General features: G+C 34.7%; 1 protein-coding gene across 1 annotated transcript in view; it reads right to left on the reverse strand.

Annotated features, from left to right (window-relative positions):
- Positions 1 to 11,499, reverse strand: part of LOC104498459 (nipped-B-like protein) — a gene marked incomplete at its 3' end in the record, with an annotated part of 26,570 nt that overhangs the window by 3,637 nt on the left and 11,434 nt on the right. The window contains exons 6-7 of the mRNA XM_010141842.1: positions 10,390 to 10,550; positions 6,284 to 6,377 (exon numbers count right to left, since the gene is read on the reverse strand). Of these exons, the coding sequence (XP_010140144.1) occupies positions 6,284 to 6,377; positions 10,390 to 10,550 (255 nt within the window). The remainder of the gene's footprint in view (positions 1 to 6,283; positions 6,378 to 10,389; positions 10,551 to 11,499) is intronic.

Here is an 11,499-nt window from a genome sequence, read left to right on the forward strand (position 1 = left end):
CAATCGCTTTAGACATCAGGAATATGTAAAACTTGTGAGATAAAAAGAGATTCTCCACTGATTTGGGAAAGCCGTTGTATCATTACTGAACAGCAAATACTGATGGTCAACCAGGTAACACCAAACATAGACGAGAAGCAGGTAACATGAACAGGAAATAAAGCCTCCACAGCCAACAAGTACACCCATCAACAATACCTCCATGGTCTTTTGGAAAGAGTCATCCTGACCACCCATGATAATCCTGGGACTGGTTCTCTATATTAATCCGTTTTCTTACTGATTCCCACAGGTAGATGGCATTGAGTATTGAAGTTTTATCAACTGCTGTAGCAGTTTATAAAAACATTTTTTCTGTGACTTGACTGATTTGTTATCAAATCATTGATAATGCAAGCACCAATAAAATGCATTGCATTGACAGGGCCTTAGCCTTCTTAAAAATGTAAAGTTTCAAAACCACTTATTGTTTGTTTACCCCTGGAATAGCTTCTTTTGCTCCTTGTGCATTAGTAACTTAGTAGCAAACAAATAAGCTTCTGTCCAGGAGACTGCACACATCAGTGACACCTCCATCTTACAGTTTTTGTCTGCACACTTTCTAATGACACCACAGTACTCCCATCTTATTTAAGCATACTTTCTCTGATCATCTTTAATCCTCTTCAGAAAAAACACCACTTGCCTTTCAAAGCCCATCAAAGTCATACCACTGATTGCATTCTTTGTTGTCATCCACATGGTTAAAAAACAGCTATAAGGTTACCAGGAACTTAGCATTCACGTATTTTAGAGAATTTTAAAAAATTATTAGCTTTGCACTTGCACAACAACTAGTTCCAAAGGGTCACTCAAAATAGTATCTTCATATTCCTTTAACTCCCTTGGAGGTAGAGGTTCCCAGATGTTGACAGGAAGTCTTTCACCCATCCTACATCCTCTTTTGCTAGAAGTGTTGTTCCCTATGCATGAAAGCTGAAAAAAACTGCTAGTAAACAAATCAGCATTAATGTCAAGCTGACTATTGGTTCATAGCAGACTGGAGAGAAACTTCAGGAACATTCAAGTGCTATACCTTTTTAAAGGAGTATTATTTAAGTAGGTACCAAACTGCTGTACAAACTTGTACAAACCTGGACACAGTACTTCAGACTTTTTTACTGGAAAAGTCTTTGGAAAGAGAGGCTTTAAGGAATGCATATGTGCTACATGTGGATTAACTAGACTTCATACCTGAGTGATTATACTGTAATTAAGTTCCTAAAGGCAGAAGCTGGAGAAAAGAACCAGAGCATCCATACTGCATTCATACTGATGCTTGTCTGTTGGATGGATGTACCTGGTGATGACAGAACGTGAGGACCACACTACTGCAGCTGCAATGTGTAAATGGAAGCTTCTAATTTTTAAAAAATTTTATATGATGCTATTTACCACTTTCACATAAATGGAATGTTTTCATGAAAACTGGATCAGACAAATTCACCCTGGAACTCTGGCTAAACCAATCTCAAAATTGGTAATAATTATCTTCAGAATTTGTGCCTCCAGCACACTCAGAAAGGGGAAAACAGTCCTTTGAAAAGGATGTAGAGGAGTGCCCAGAATATTATACATATTCTGTGTGATTTAAGTACATACTAAAATAACAATTTCTCTGTAAGGATTGAGATAATAATAAAGAAGTTGTAAAGTAAATTCATTAAGGAAAAGTATCATCAAATCAAAAGAATTTTATTCTGTAAAACAGTAGGTCTTGTGGATTAAAGAGAACTGAGTGTCACATCTGGACTTTAGCATGGCTTTCTATATACCTTCTCACAGCAATTTCACTAACAAGCTGAAGAAATATGATCTAGACTGTTAAGATGGCAATATATACTCTAGTGCAAAACTGACTATTGATTGTTCTTGGTAAAAACGGATGAAGAGAGTATTGGTGAACAAGGGCAGCTTTCCAGAATAGTGTTAATAGTATAAGATGTTTGTCACTAGTAAATTTTCAAGTAACAGAACTGGAGTATTTTATTAATCTAGAGATCAAAACAGCTTTTGGTGATGAGTCTTTAAAAGACACCCACAACTGCTTTTAAAAACAGAATCAAAAAAACCCAATTCTTTTTACTAATTTGATTAACCTTTCGAACCAAAGTAAATTCAGTGAGAAGCACAAACTTTTTATTCACCTAAGAAAGACCAATTTTATCAACATGAAAGGAAGACACATAATCCCTCAGAAAGACAGCAATATGTCTAAAACAACTTGCAACATGAATCTAAGTTATCAGCAAAGAGCAGCTATACTCTCACATACAACAGAATAATCATATAAAGTCATCTACAGTACTTTTCGACTACTTATCCTTCCAAGCCTACAAACAGAGTTGCATCTACAGCTTAGGACAGTACAGTATCAAGATCAATGCAGACCAATGAGAATTTGGATAAAAGCATGAAGGTCAATTACAAGTTCAGAGTAGGTGACTAATGTAACGATGATAGAAAGACACCTTGCTATTCAGGCTGTAGACGATTAGATTAGTGCAAGAAATTATGACATTATTTAAGATCTAAATGAATGCTATAAAACAGTGAATTGTTCTTCCCTGCCCATTGAAAAGAAGTCGAGAAGTGTCATGCCTAACTGCAACAATATTCAAGCTAACCATTAGGAGAAAAGCTTCTAGAAAAGCTAAGAATCTGAACACGTTGCATGTCAAGAGTAAGGAAACTCCATTACTGGCATTTAAGAAAGAGACGGATGTTATTGGGAGTGATACAGGTACAGCTCTTCCAAAGAGGGAAAGAAGATGGGAAGCCTGACAATTTTTTTCCTGTTGCATTTTCTAAAATCACAGAATCTTCCTTTGAAAATATTCCCAAGTTTTGTACCAATTATTACTTATTTTGATTTTGACAATTTTGACATTCGAAGAGCATAACTTAAATTAAAATTCAAACTTAGCAAATGAGAGACAAAGAACAACATACATTTGGGAGGTTTTTAGAGACAGATTGTATTCACTTTCCAGGTACTCTTTCAATAGTTTTCAGGGAAGAGTCTCACTACTTTCTTCATAGCTTCAAACTAAAAACGGAGCTGTGGCTGTTCTAGCTTAGAATTGCTGTACTCAGAAACATCCTTGCATAAACAAATTAAGACTTGAAGTAAGAAACAAGAATGAGTGTTTACTTTTGCCTTGTAAGAAAAAAATCTTTGAATAAATTTCTTCGATCTTTCTTTTGAAGGAAAGAGAGAGATGATAATTTTTCTTAACAGAGCACTGAAATCTATACTACAGATTTGAGAAGACTTCTAATTCTTCTCACCACCCACTACACATGAAAGAGTGAGATGATAATTTTTCTTAACAGAGCACTGAAATCTATACTACAGATTTGAGAAGACTTCTAATTCTTCTCACCACCCACTACACATTCAGAGATCAAGTGCAGACAAATCTCACTGGAGAAGTCTTATAAATCCCTAAGACAATAAAACTAACATTGCCAAATTACGCAGAAAATAATCAACTACCCATTAACAATTTCTGGAGGGAATACAACTCATTTCTGGAAAAGAATAAAATTACATAGTTTCATAAGGGTTGTTGCTAGTCCTTACAGATGTTTTCATAAGAGTTTAGGAAACTGTATGGAAATAGGACTGTAAATTATATGAACTCTTCTATTATACAAGATCAACAAAAGGAAAATACTCCATGTTAATTCTTCATAGATTATTTCATAGAACTTGATTTTTTAAGAAGTAGATGTGGTATCAGATGATAGTATGAAAGCAGACCTGTGATTCTCTTTGCATAGTTTAAAATATAAAAGTTACATAAAAAAGAAAGGATAAAACCCAGCCTAGAACTTCTGGATAAAACTTCAGCTGCTCTGGTACCTTTACTGGAGCAGAAGTGAAGAAAAAAATTCTGTAAGGGAGAAATTTTACTCCACTGAGTAAGTCAATAACCAAACAAAATAAAAAAGACAACTTCTGCCATCCTCAAATATTGTCTGAGTTGCAAACAAAACTTCTTCCCCATTGAGACTGTCAATCAGACAGCTACGTTAGGTCTCAAAGTAATCTAAGATTGTACAATCACATTGTTCAAGAATCCAGAAGCCCTTGCTACTTCCATGTCAAAAGTACAGAAATGCAGTCTGTACCATACCTTCAGTAATTGCCTCGAGTTTCTACGTTACATAAGAAAGCTTAGGTATTATAGCATCCTTCCTGAGATCTCACTCATGATGTCTATTGCCATTCTTTTATGCTCCCAAAGAAAAAATTAAGTGTTCTACTAATTTTCTATATCAAAATTTGCAACCAAAATTGTCAACCAAACTTTGAAGGGCTAATGTCAAACAGAAAGTTCAGCATAGACACTTGTTGTTTGTTCATCACTGGAAAATTTATCAGCACAACTCTCACTCCAAATCATAGACCAGAAACTCACTGTCGGGAATCCCATGTTCTAAGTAACACTGTAATTATCCTCAGCTCTTCTATTCTTATCAAATTCAAGATTAGAGTAAGTAAGCGTCTGGCATGATTCTTGTGGTATCATGAATTGGTTCCCTCAACCAAAGTTCATTAATCTCTTTAAGAAGGCAAAATGGTAGCACCATTAGTAACAGTATTTCAGTTGTGTGCTTTATCAGTGAGAAAAGTAAAGCTAACATACAGGTAAGTAAATCAAAAAGCTCCTCTTGCACATTTTCTGTCCCTCTAATGCTTAAGTATTATAATCTGAACCTCACAATTAGATTGTTTTCAGAAATAATTTTAAAAGGTTCAAAAAGGGTTCTGACACAGTCAAATGAAACAGCAGCAACTTTAACCAAAAGATAATTCAAATATTGCTCTGGCTGAGTGGTAATCATGTAGCTGAGTGGAAGTAGCTTAGATTCACCATGTTGTTAAACTGATAACTCTCAATAAATAGAGAAAACAAACCACATTTAGTCTCCACATTTACACAAGTCTTACAACAAGTCCTATAGAGCAAGACCTCCTGAAACACTGATGTTGCTGGCATTCTATACACATACTTCTCACTTGCTGCTTCAGCCACATTTCTTCTATCACTGCTTAGTACATATGGCTACAGAAGATGAACCACGGAGATCATTTAGGAGTCATAGGATTATAGGATAACTCAGTTAAGAAGGGACCTCAGCAGGTCTTTAGTCAATCATCATGCTCAAACCAGGGCAAGCAAGGCCACAGTATGTAGGGCTTTACCCAGCATGGTCTTGAAAACCTTCAAGGATAGAAAATGCAGATTCTCTGGGCAACTTTTTCCAGCGCTCAACTGTCCTAGCAGTGAAAATGTCTTTCCTTAGACCTAGTTAAAACCTTCCATTTCAATTTTAAGTCCATTGTATCTCATCCTTCCTCTGAAAAGCCTGACTCAAGCCCTCCTGATAATCTCCTCATAGGTATGGCAAGGCTGCTCTAAAGTCCAGCCCTGCCAAAGATGTTTCTTATCCAGGCTGAACAAGGCCCATACCTTCATCTTCTCTGGAATCTCCCCCATTTCCTGTTCTCCCTCTCCTTCTAACCTGTCCATCCAGAAAGACTGAATTTTCTTTTGGGGCTAAAGGAAAGAAAGCACTGTTGCATCTTTCTACTACTGCAATGTACATTAGCAAGAATATGCCTCAACCTCTACCTTGCTAAATCTCAAGTATCTCAGTCATTGCTTCTTCTGGTTAATATTAAAAACAGCAGTATGCATTCCAGATTTTAGCATAAAGAATTATTTTGAGCAAATTTTTCTTCTATTCCCTCTCAGCTGACTGACAGTTCACCCTATTCCTTCTCCACAGTAAAGTTATTCAGGCTCTCTTTATGCTATACGTATTAAGTTCATTGAATTACTTTTAATTTCATGTTCTTAAAATGTCATGATTGCAATTAAGGCAAGGTTTGCATGTTCAAACACTTCCAAGCTGGTTAAGAGTTCAATACTCATAATGTTGCCTTTAACCCATTTCTTATGAAGAGCATCTGAAACCATTCTTATAAAGAATTTAATCATCATATTGGAAAGGATTTTAAATCCTTCTGTCCTCCATGAATTTGAGCTTTATTTTGAAAGATGACTAGTAAATTTTCAGACCTTCAGAAATTTCTTCTGGATCAGGGCTCAAAATAATTTTGTATCAGTATTTGCATCAGAAGTCATGAGGAATAACTAAATACTTCTTTAAAGTCTCTCTTCTTTAAAACTGGGAAACAATGCATTGATATATATGACTGCTAGGCTACCTTTAAGGGTTCCATCACTTCCTGCTGGAGAGCAGACTGACTGTGGTGACCTCAAGGAAAAAGGTGCAGCATTCCTTATTGAAGGATCGCCATCCTAAAGTGACAATGATAAAAAGTTAACATTATGGACATGAACACTTGATAAAGACATATACTGATATATTAGTACATATGCTGATAAAATGGAATGGACAAAAAGCATTCAAGAAATATTAGAACAATCAGCCTTAGGAAGTATCTATAAACAGAACATACACACAAAAATAGATATATGTACCTGTCTTCTAGCTAACTAAGCACTTCTGGTTTACGCTAAGATTCCATTTACAACTTTTCTCGTTAGAAGCACTTGAAGTAAAGAGCTGAAAAGCAGATACATGACCTCTATATGATACCAACTGAAAGAAATTGAACATAAAGTGTAGATTTAAAAAAAAAAAACCCTCACTATTTTTTCACTTGAAGCTTATTGAGAATGACATCTTACTCTGACAATTAAGCAAATAAACACATTGTATTTATATCTTCCAGCATACACACATCAGGACTGAACAAGATCTCTAGCACTCCTATTGCAGCAGCTGAGGTAGTTTCATGAGTCTTATGGAAAGCAAAGCCGCAGTGATTTTCGCTTTTTATTTGCCTGTGTTAGCAGTTAGATTAGAAACAACTGAATGGCAATATGAAGCACTTGTCCAACACGGCAAACAAGTTCTACTGTCTTCACTGTTTTGTACGGAACAAGCTGATTCAACAGAATTCATAATTTCTATCAAACTTCTTCATAACGTGATAGTAATTACAATGTAATTACGTCCATGCTCTGTCTTTAAAAATGTAAATGTGTCTTTTTAATACCAAACTGTCTTAAAATTAACTATGAATCCCACTATTCAAATTCCCATTTAATGTTCTACACAGTTGTTTCGTTGCTTTCAAGGAGCCCTCTGCTGGCAGCAAGTACTTACTCACTAAACGACCAAACTAGATTTAAACCTCTATAGAACAGTATTTCCCATTTTCAGCAATGTTTTTTGACACAACATCTGTGGGAATGTTTTGCGAAAGAACAAACTAACAACCCCTATATAGAAGAAAAAACAATTTCTATAATTATAAACAAACCGCAAAACGTCTGTTATTTTAAAGTCACACAAAGAAAATCGCCGAAGAAGTTCTAAGATTATTTAATTTGTTTCCTAATTAAGTTGGCTATTTCAGTAGCTAATATTCTGCCATGGCTTGTATTGAGGTATTTCAATACATACAGTTTCTTTCTATTAACTTTTTTTTTCAAATCTGAATTATCTGTCTGATTTACCCTTCTACGCTTTTGACCAATTTCAACCCAATTAATACATTACAAGGCCCAACGGTAATTACATTTTTACATGTATGAAAAAAAACCCAGCATTTGGTAGTAAGTTAGGAAGCTAAAATGGCACTTCAAAGAGACAGAAGCTTGCACTTATGGGCAAGAAAACACTTCCTCTGACAATGGCCAAACAGCCGTTTTCCACATGCTCAGTCATAGACTAGACAGGTACACGTTATACATCTTGCAAAGGTGTAGTTGACACTGTTTAGGGAAAAGGATGAAATATATGGAATGAAGGTGCTTACAAGTCAGATAATATTATTCCTTTAGAAACCAGGTTACGTCAGTTGCACCATCCATGGGCACTTAGAAAATTATTCTATTAGATTTTCTTTTCTCCCACAGTACAATTTATCTAGATCTCATGCTATGCTACTAATTACACTTATTTATGCAACAGTGCTTGCAAAAAGAGTTGTGGCCTCATGTAAGGAAAGCCTCATGTGCAAAGAAATCCAATATTCAGATTCAACACAATAAAAAGAAGTGTATCTTAAACTTACATGTTGCTATTGTAAGTAAATTAATTTCCTTATGAGTTACTCATTTATTTACTGCATTGAAAGCATGGAGATGATTTTTTTCAAACCTGACTTACACTTGACTTGAAAGAAATCTCAAAAAAACCAACAAAAATATTGAAAAAAATGCTTAGTAACTTTTTAGCATATATGTTTTATTAGGACAGGAGAGTCCTCTACTTGTGATTGCCAAGGACAGAGGCAAACAGCACTTTCATTAACTAAGCAGACTTACTAGGTAGATGACTTTTTGGGTACACATGCCATTCCTACTGTAGCTGACAAATTTTCAGAAGTGCTCATTTACATTACTTCAGAGCTTCATCAAATGGTGACATGTAAGCACAAACTTCCATTCCAGTAATGCTCTCAAGATTACCAGAAAATCGTCCTTAAATTGAATGTATGTGTAGTGAGACTCTAAGGGTGTACTTGCTGATTTTGTAGAATTTTGTATCACAAATACACAATATCCTGTAACTGTTCACATTTTTAAAAGCAGTAAATCCTAAACCTAATAATAATTAGGAAAAAAAAGTTTTTAAGCTTTATGATTTAGCAAACCTCTTTCATAACTATCTTCACCAAAGGTCACACTGCTTCTGAAAAGGCAGCAACATTATAATCAAGCTTATTATTCATACTCAGAGGTTAAACTTTTGTTAATCCAAATTCTTCAAACTCCTTCCTGCATGATAACTACTAAAATCAGCTTTGAAAGGTATAACTACAAATAAAATAAAGGTAACCCATATTTAACCCCATAGGGATAAAAGTGCAACTTTAAAATGTTTATTACTTTTTATATTTCATATTCCTCCAACTAAACCAACCAAGGAGAGTATGCTTTATGTTTTCAGTCTATCCTTTATGAAAGAGTTTAATTTCTAAGTTTTCATTAACTATGATGTGGTTGCATTAATTGGATCACAACATCAAGGATGAATATTTTTAAATACTTTCTCTTGAAAAATCCTGAAATAAATTATCCTAATATTAAAGTTTTCCAAATATCCTGTCTAAACAGAACCAAGATTCTCTTGACCTTTACCATAGTTGGTGGATATATGTACACTTAATACCAAGAACAGCTTCTTATTTTGAAGAATTCACACTGCTGAAGCAGAGACTGAGAAAAACATTTGATGTCTGTGTATATTATGACAGATTCCCTTATTAAACCACCCTCTTGTTTAAGATACCAGTCCTTAGCTAGTATTTTTAATCAGCAAAATTCTTTCATTTAAAAAAACCCAAAGAATATTAATGAAACTAATAACTCTCTTGGAGTATTAATACAATATTTACTGTAGTAATGCTGGCAGGAGATTTAGGAAGCCTGTTGTTAATAGTATGCTTGTTGAATAAAACACTTTTTTGCTTCTGCAGGTCAGTTTAGGAAGACAAGAATTGCCCATAGTTTTTGTAAGCTAAATAAAATACAATCACAAAACAAAAAACCAAACCAAAACAATAAAAGGCCACCAGGTTTTCATGAAAAACTAAAATTGAAAATTAATTCCCTTAAGAAGAATAAGAACAAGCTTCATGTACAGCATGAGATGCTCAATAAAAAGAAAATTTATCAGTAGTTCAAAAAATGTGGGAGAAATTTATGGGTTTTTCCTTTAGATTCAAGATTTCAGAGGAATTTCTCCGACATCAAATAAGTTACTAAGGGAGAACTTCTTACAAAGAAACCAGGCCATAAAACCAGGCCCATTATATGCCAGTAAGAAAAAAAGTTCATAAGAATTCTTGCTTTTGATAACACTAATATTACCTAATAGGCTATTGAATATGTCAAGTCTAACTGACAGTTGCAGGCATCTCCAGAGAGACAAGTTAACAATATTCTTCTTTAGAATCTAGGATTGTTTGTATCAATATATGGCTATAGGATTTGTAGAGACACTCTGTTTTAAAATAAACTCATATATGAGATTACTTAAAGATTTTTTTACTTTTCCTAATTTAACCAGAATGAATGTTACAAATGGTTCCAAAGGACAGATCTACAAAAAATTAAATCTCACACATTGAAGTTGTATGATTGAGTGTACACATCTAAAATTGAAATACCTTTTCAGTGGGTTCATACATCATCAAAAGACTTAGGTATTTGACTTCTAAGGCAGCTAAATACATACTCGCGTTAACATAGTAAGTATTTGCATTATCAAAATAAAATTATTTAGGTAACATACATCACCACTTAGTCTGTGTACCATTTGTAGGTAGTCTTCACTTGAGCCATGTCTAGAATTATCAGCATGATGATTAGCTGAATTTCCAGACAACTGACTTGAAACTTTATTTTCATGGAGATTCCTCATCCCAGCTGTAACAATGGGACTGGATACTGAAGCTGAAATACAAAAATTTGTAAGTAACCATACTGATAGATTCACACACTCGTTAACTCATAAAAAGTTTCAGAAAAAACACCACAATAGGGGATATTAATGAATTGGATGCAAGAGGTCTGGAATCTGAACAAGAATCCAACTTTCTGACTTTGGTCATAAAAACCTTGAATAAAATTAGAGAGCTAAGATTTTAATTTTCAAGAGGATTTAAAACCTAAATCCCATGTACATATTAGTCACTCTTCTCTCTGCATCTACCCTAATTAGCTTCTCTCCATATCTATCCTAATTACAGTCAGTATCATATTCTTACTGGTTTTAGAATACTTTGTTTTCCCCTGCATAACTTGTATTCGCTACCTTCAGTAACTTTCAAGGTATTTGTGAGACATACAACATCACATACAGAACAGGTATATATATTCTAATCACAATGCTAAACTTTAAGAACAAATGATTTAAAGAATCCAGTGAGAATTCTTCTTACTTACAAAACAATGCCTAGATATTTTAACAGTGTTCATGTGGTTCAAGATTGTTTTTAGAAAAGAGAAGAACAAAGAAATCCATTTATTTGGAAGGTCATCTTTGTCAGTACTGCACACCTTGAGCATAATTCTAGGCAATTCTTTACTCATCTAGTCGACACTACAACAGTTCAGTAAGGCTAAATAAGCTGGCAGCAAAACTTACGATACCTTGGCAAAACCAAAGTTTACACTACCACAGATGGCCATAGCTAACAAATAAAAATTTCTTGTTTGTTTTGATTGTTTCTATTGTCATGTATATACCACCACTCTACCGTCATGTTAGGCTCTACAAAAAGATCTGGACAGGCCGGATCAATGGGCCGAGGCCAATGGTATGAGGTTCAATAAGAACAAGTGTTGGATCCTGCACCTGGGTCACAGCAACCCCCTGCAATGTCACAGGCTTGGGGAAGAG

The sequence above is a fragment of the Buceros rhinoceros genome, unplaced genomic scaffold (genome assembly GCF_000710305.1).
Source record: "Buceros rhinoceros silvestris isolate BGI_N320 unplaced genomic scaffold, ASM71030v1 scaffold3628, whole genome shotgun sequence".
NCBI lineage: Eukaryota > Metazoa > Chordata > Aves > Bucerotiformes > Bucerotidae > Buceros > Buceros rhinoceros.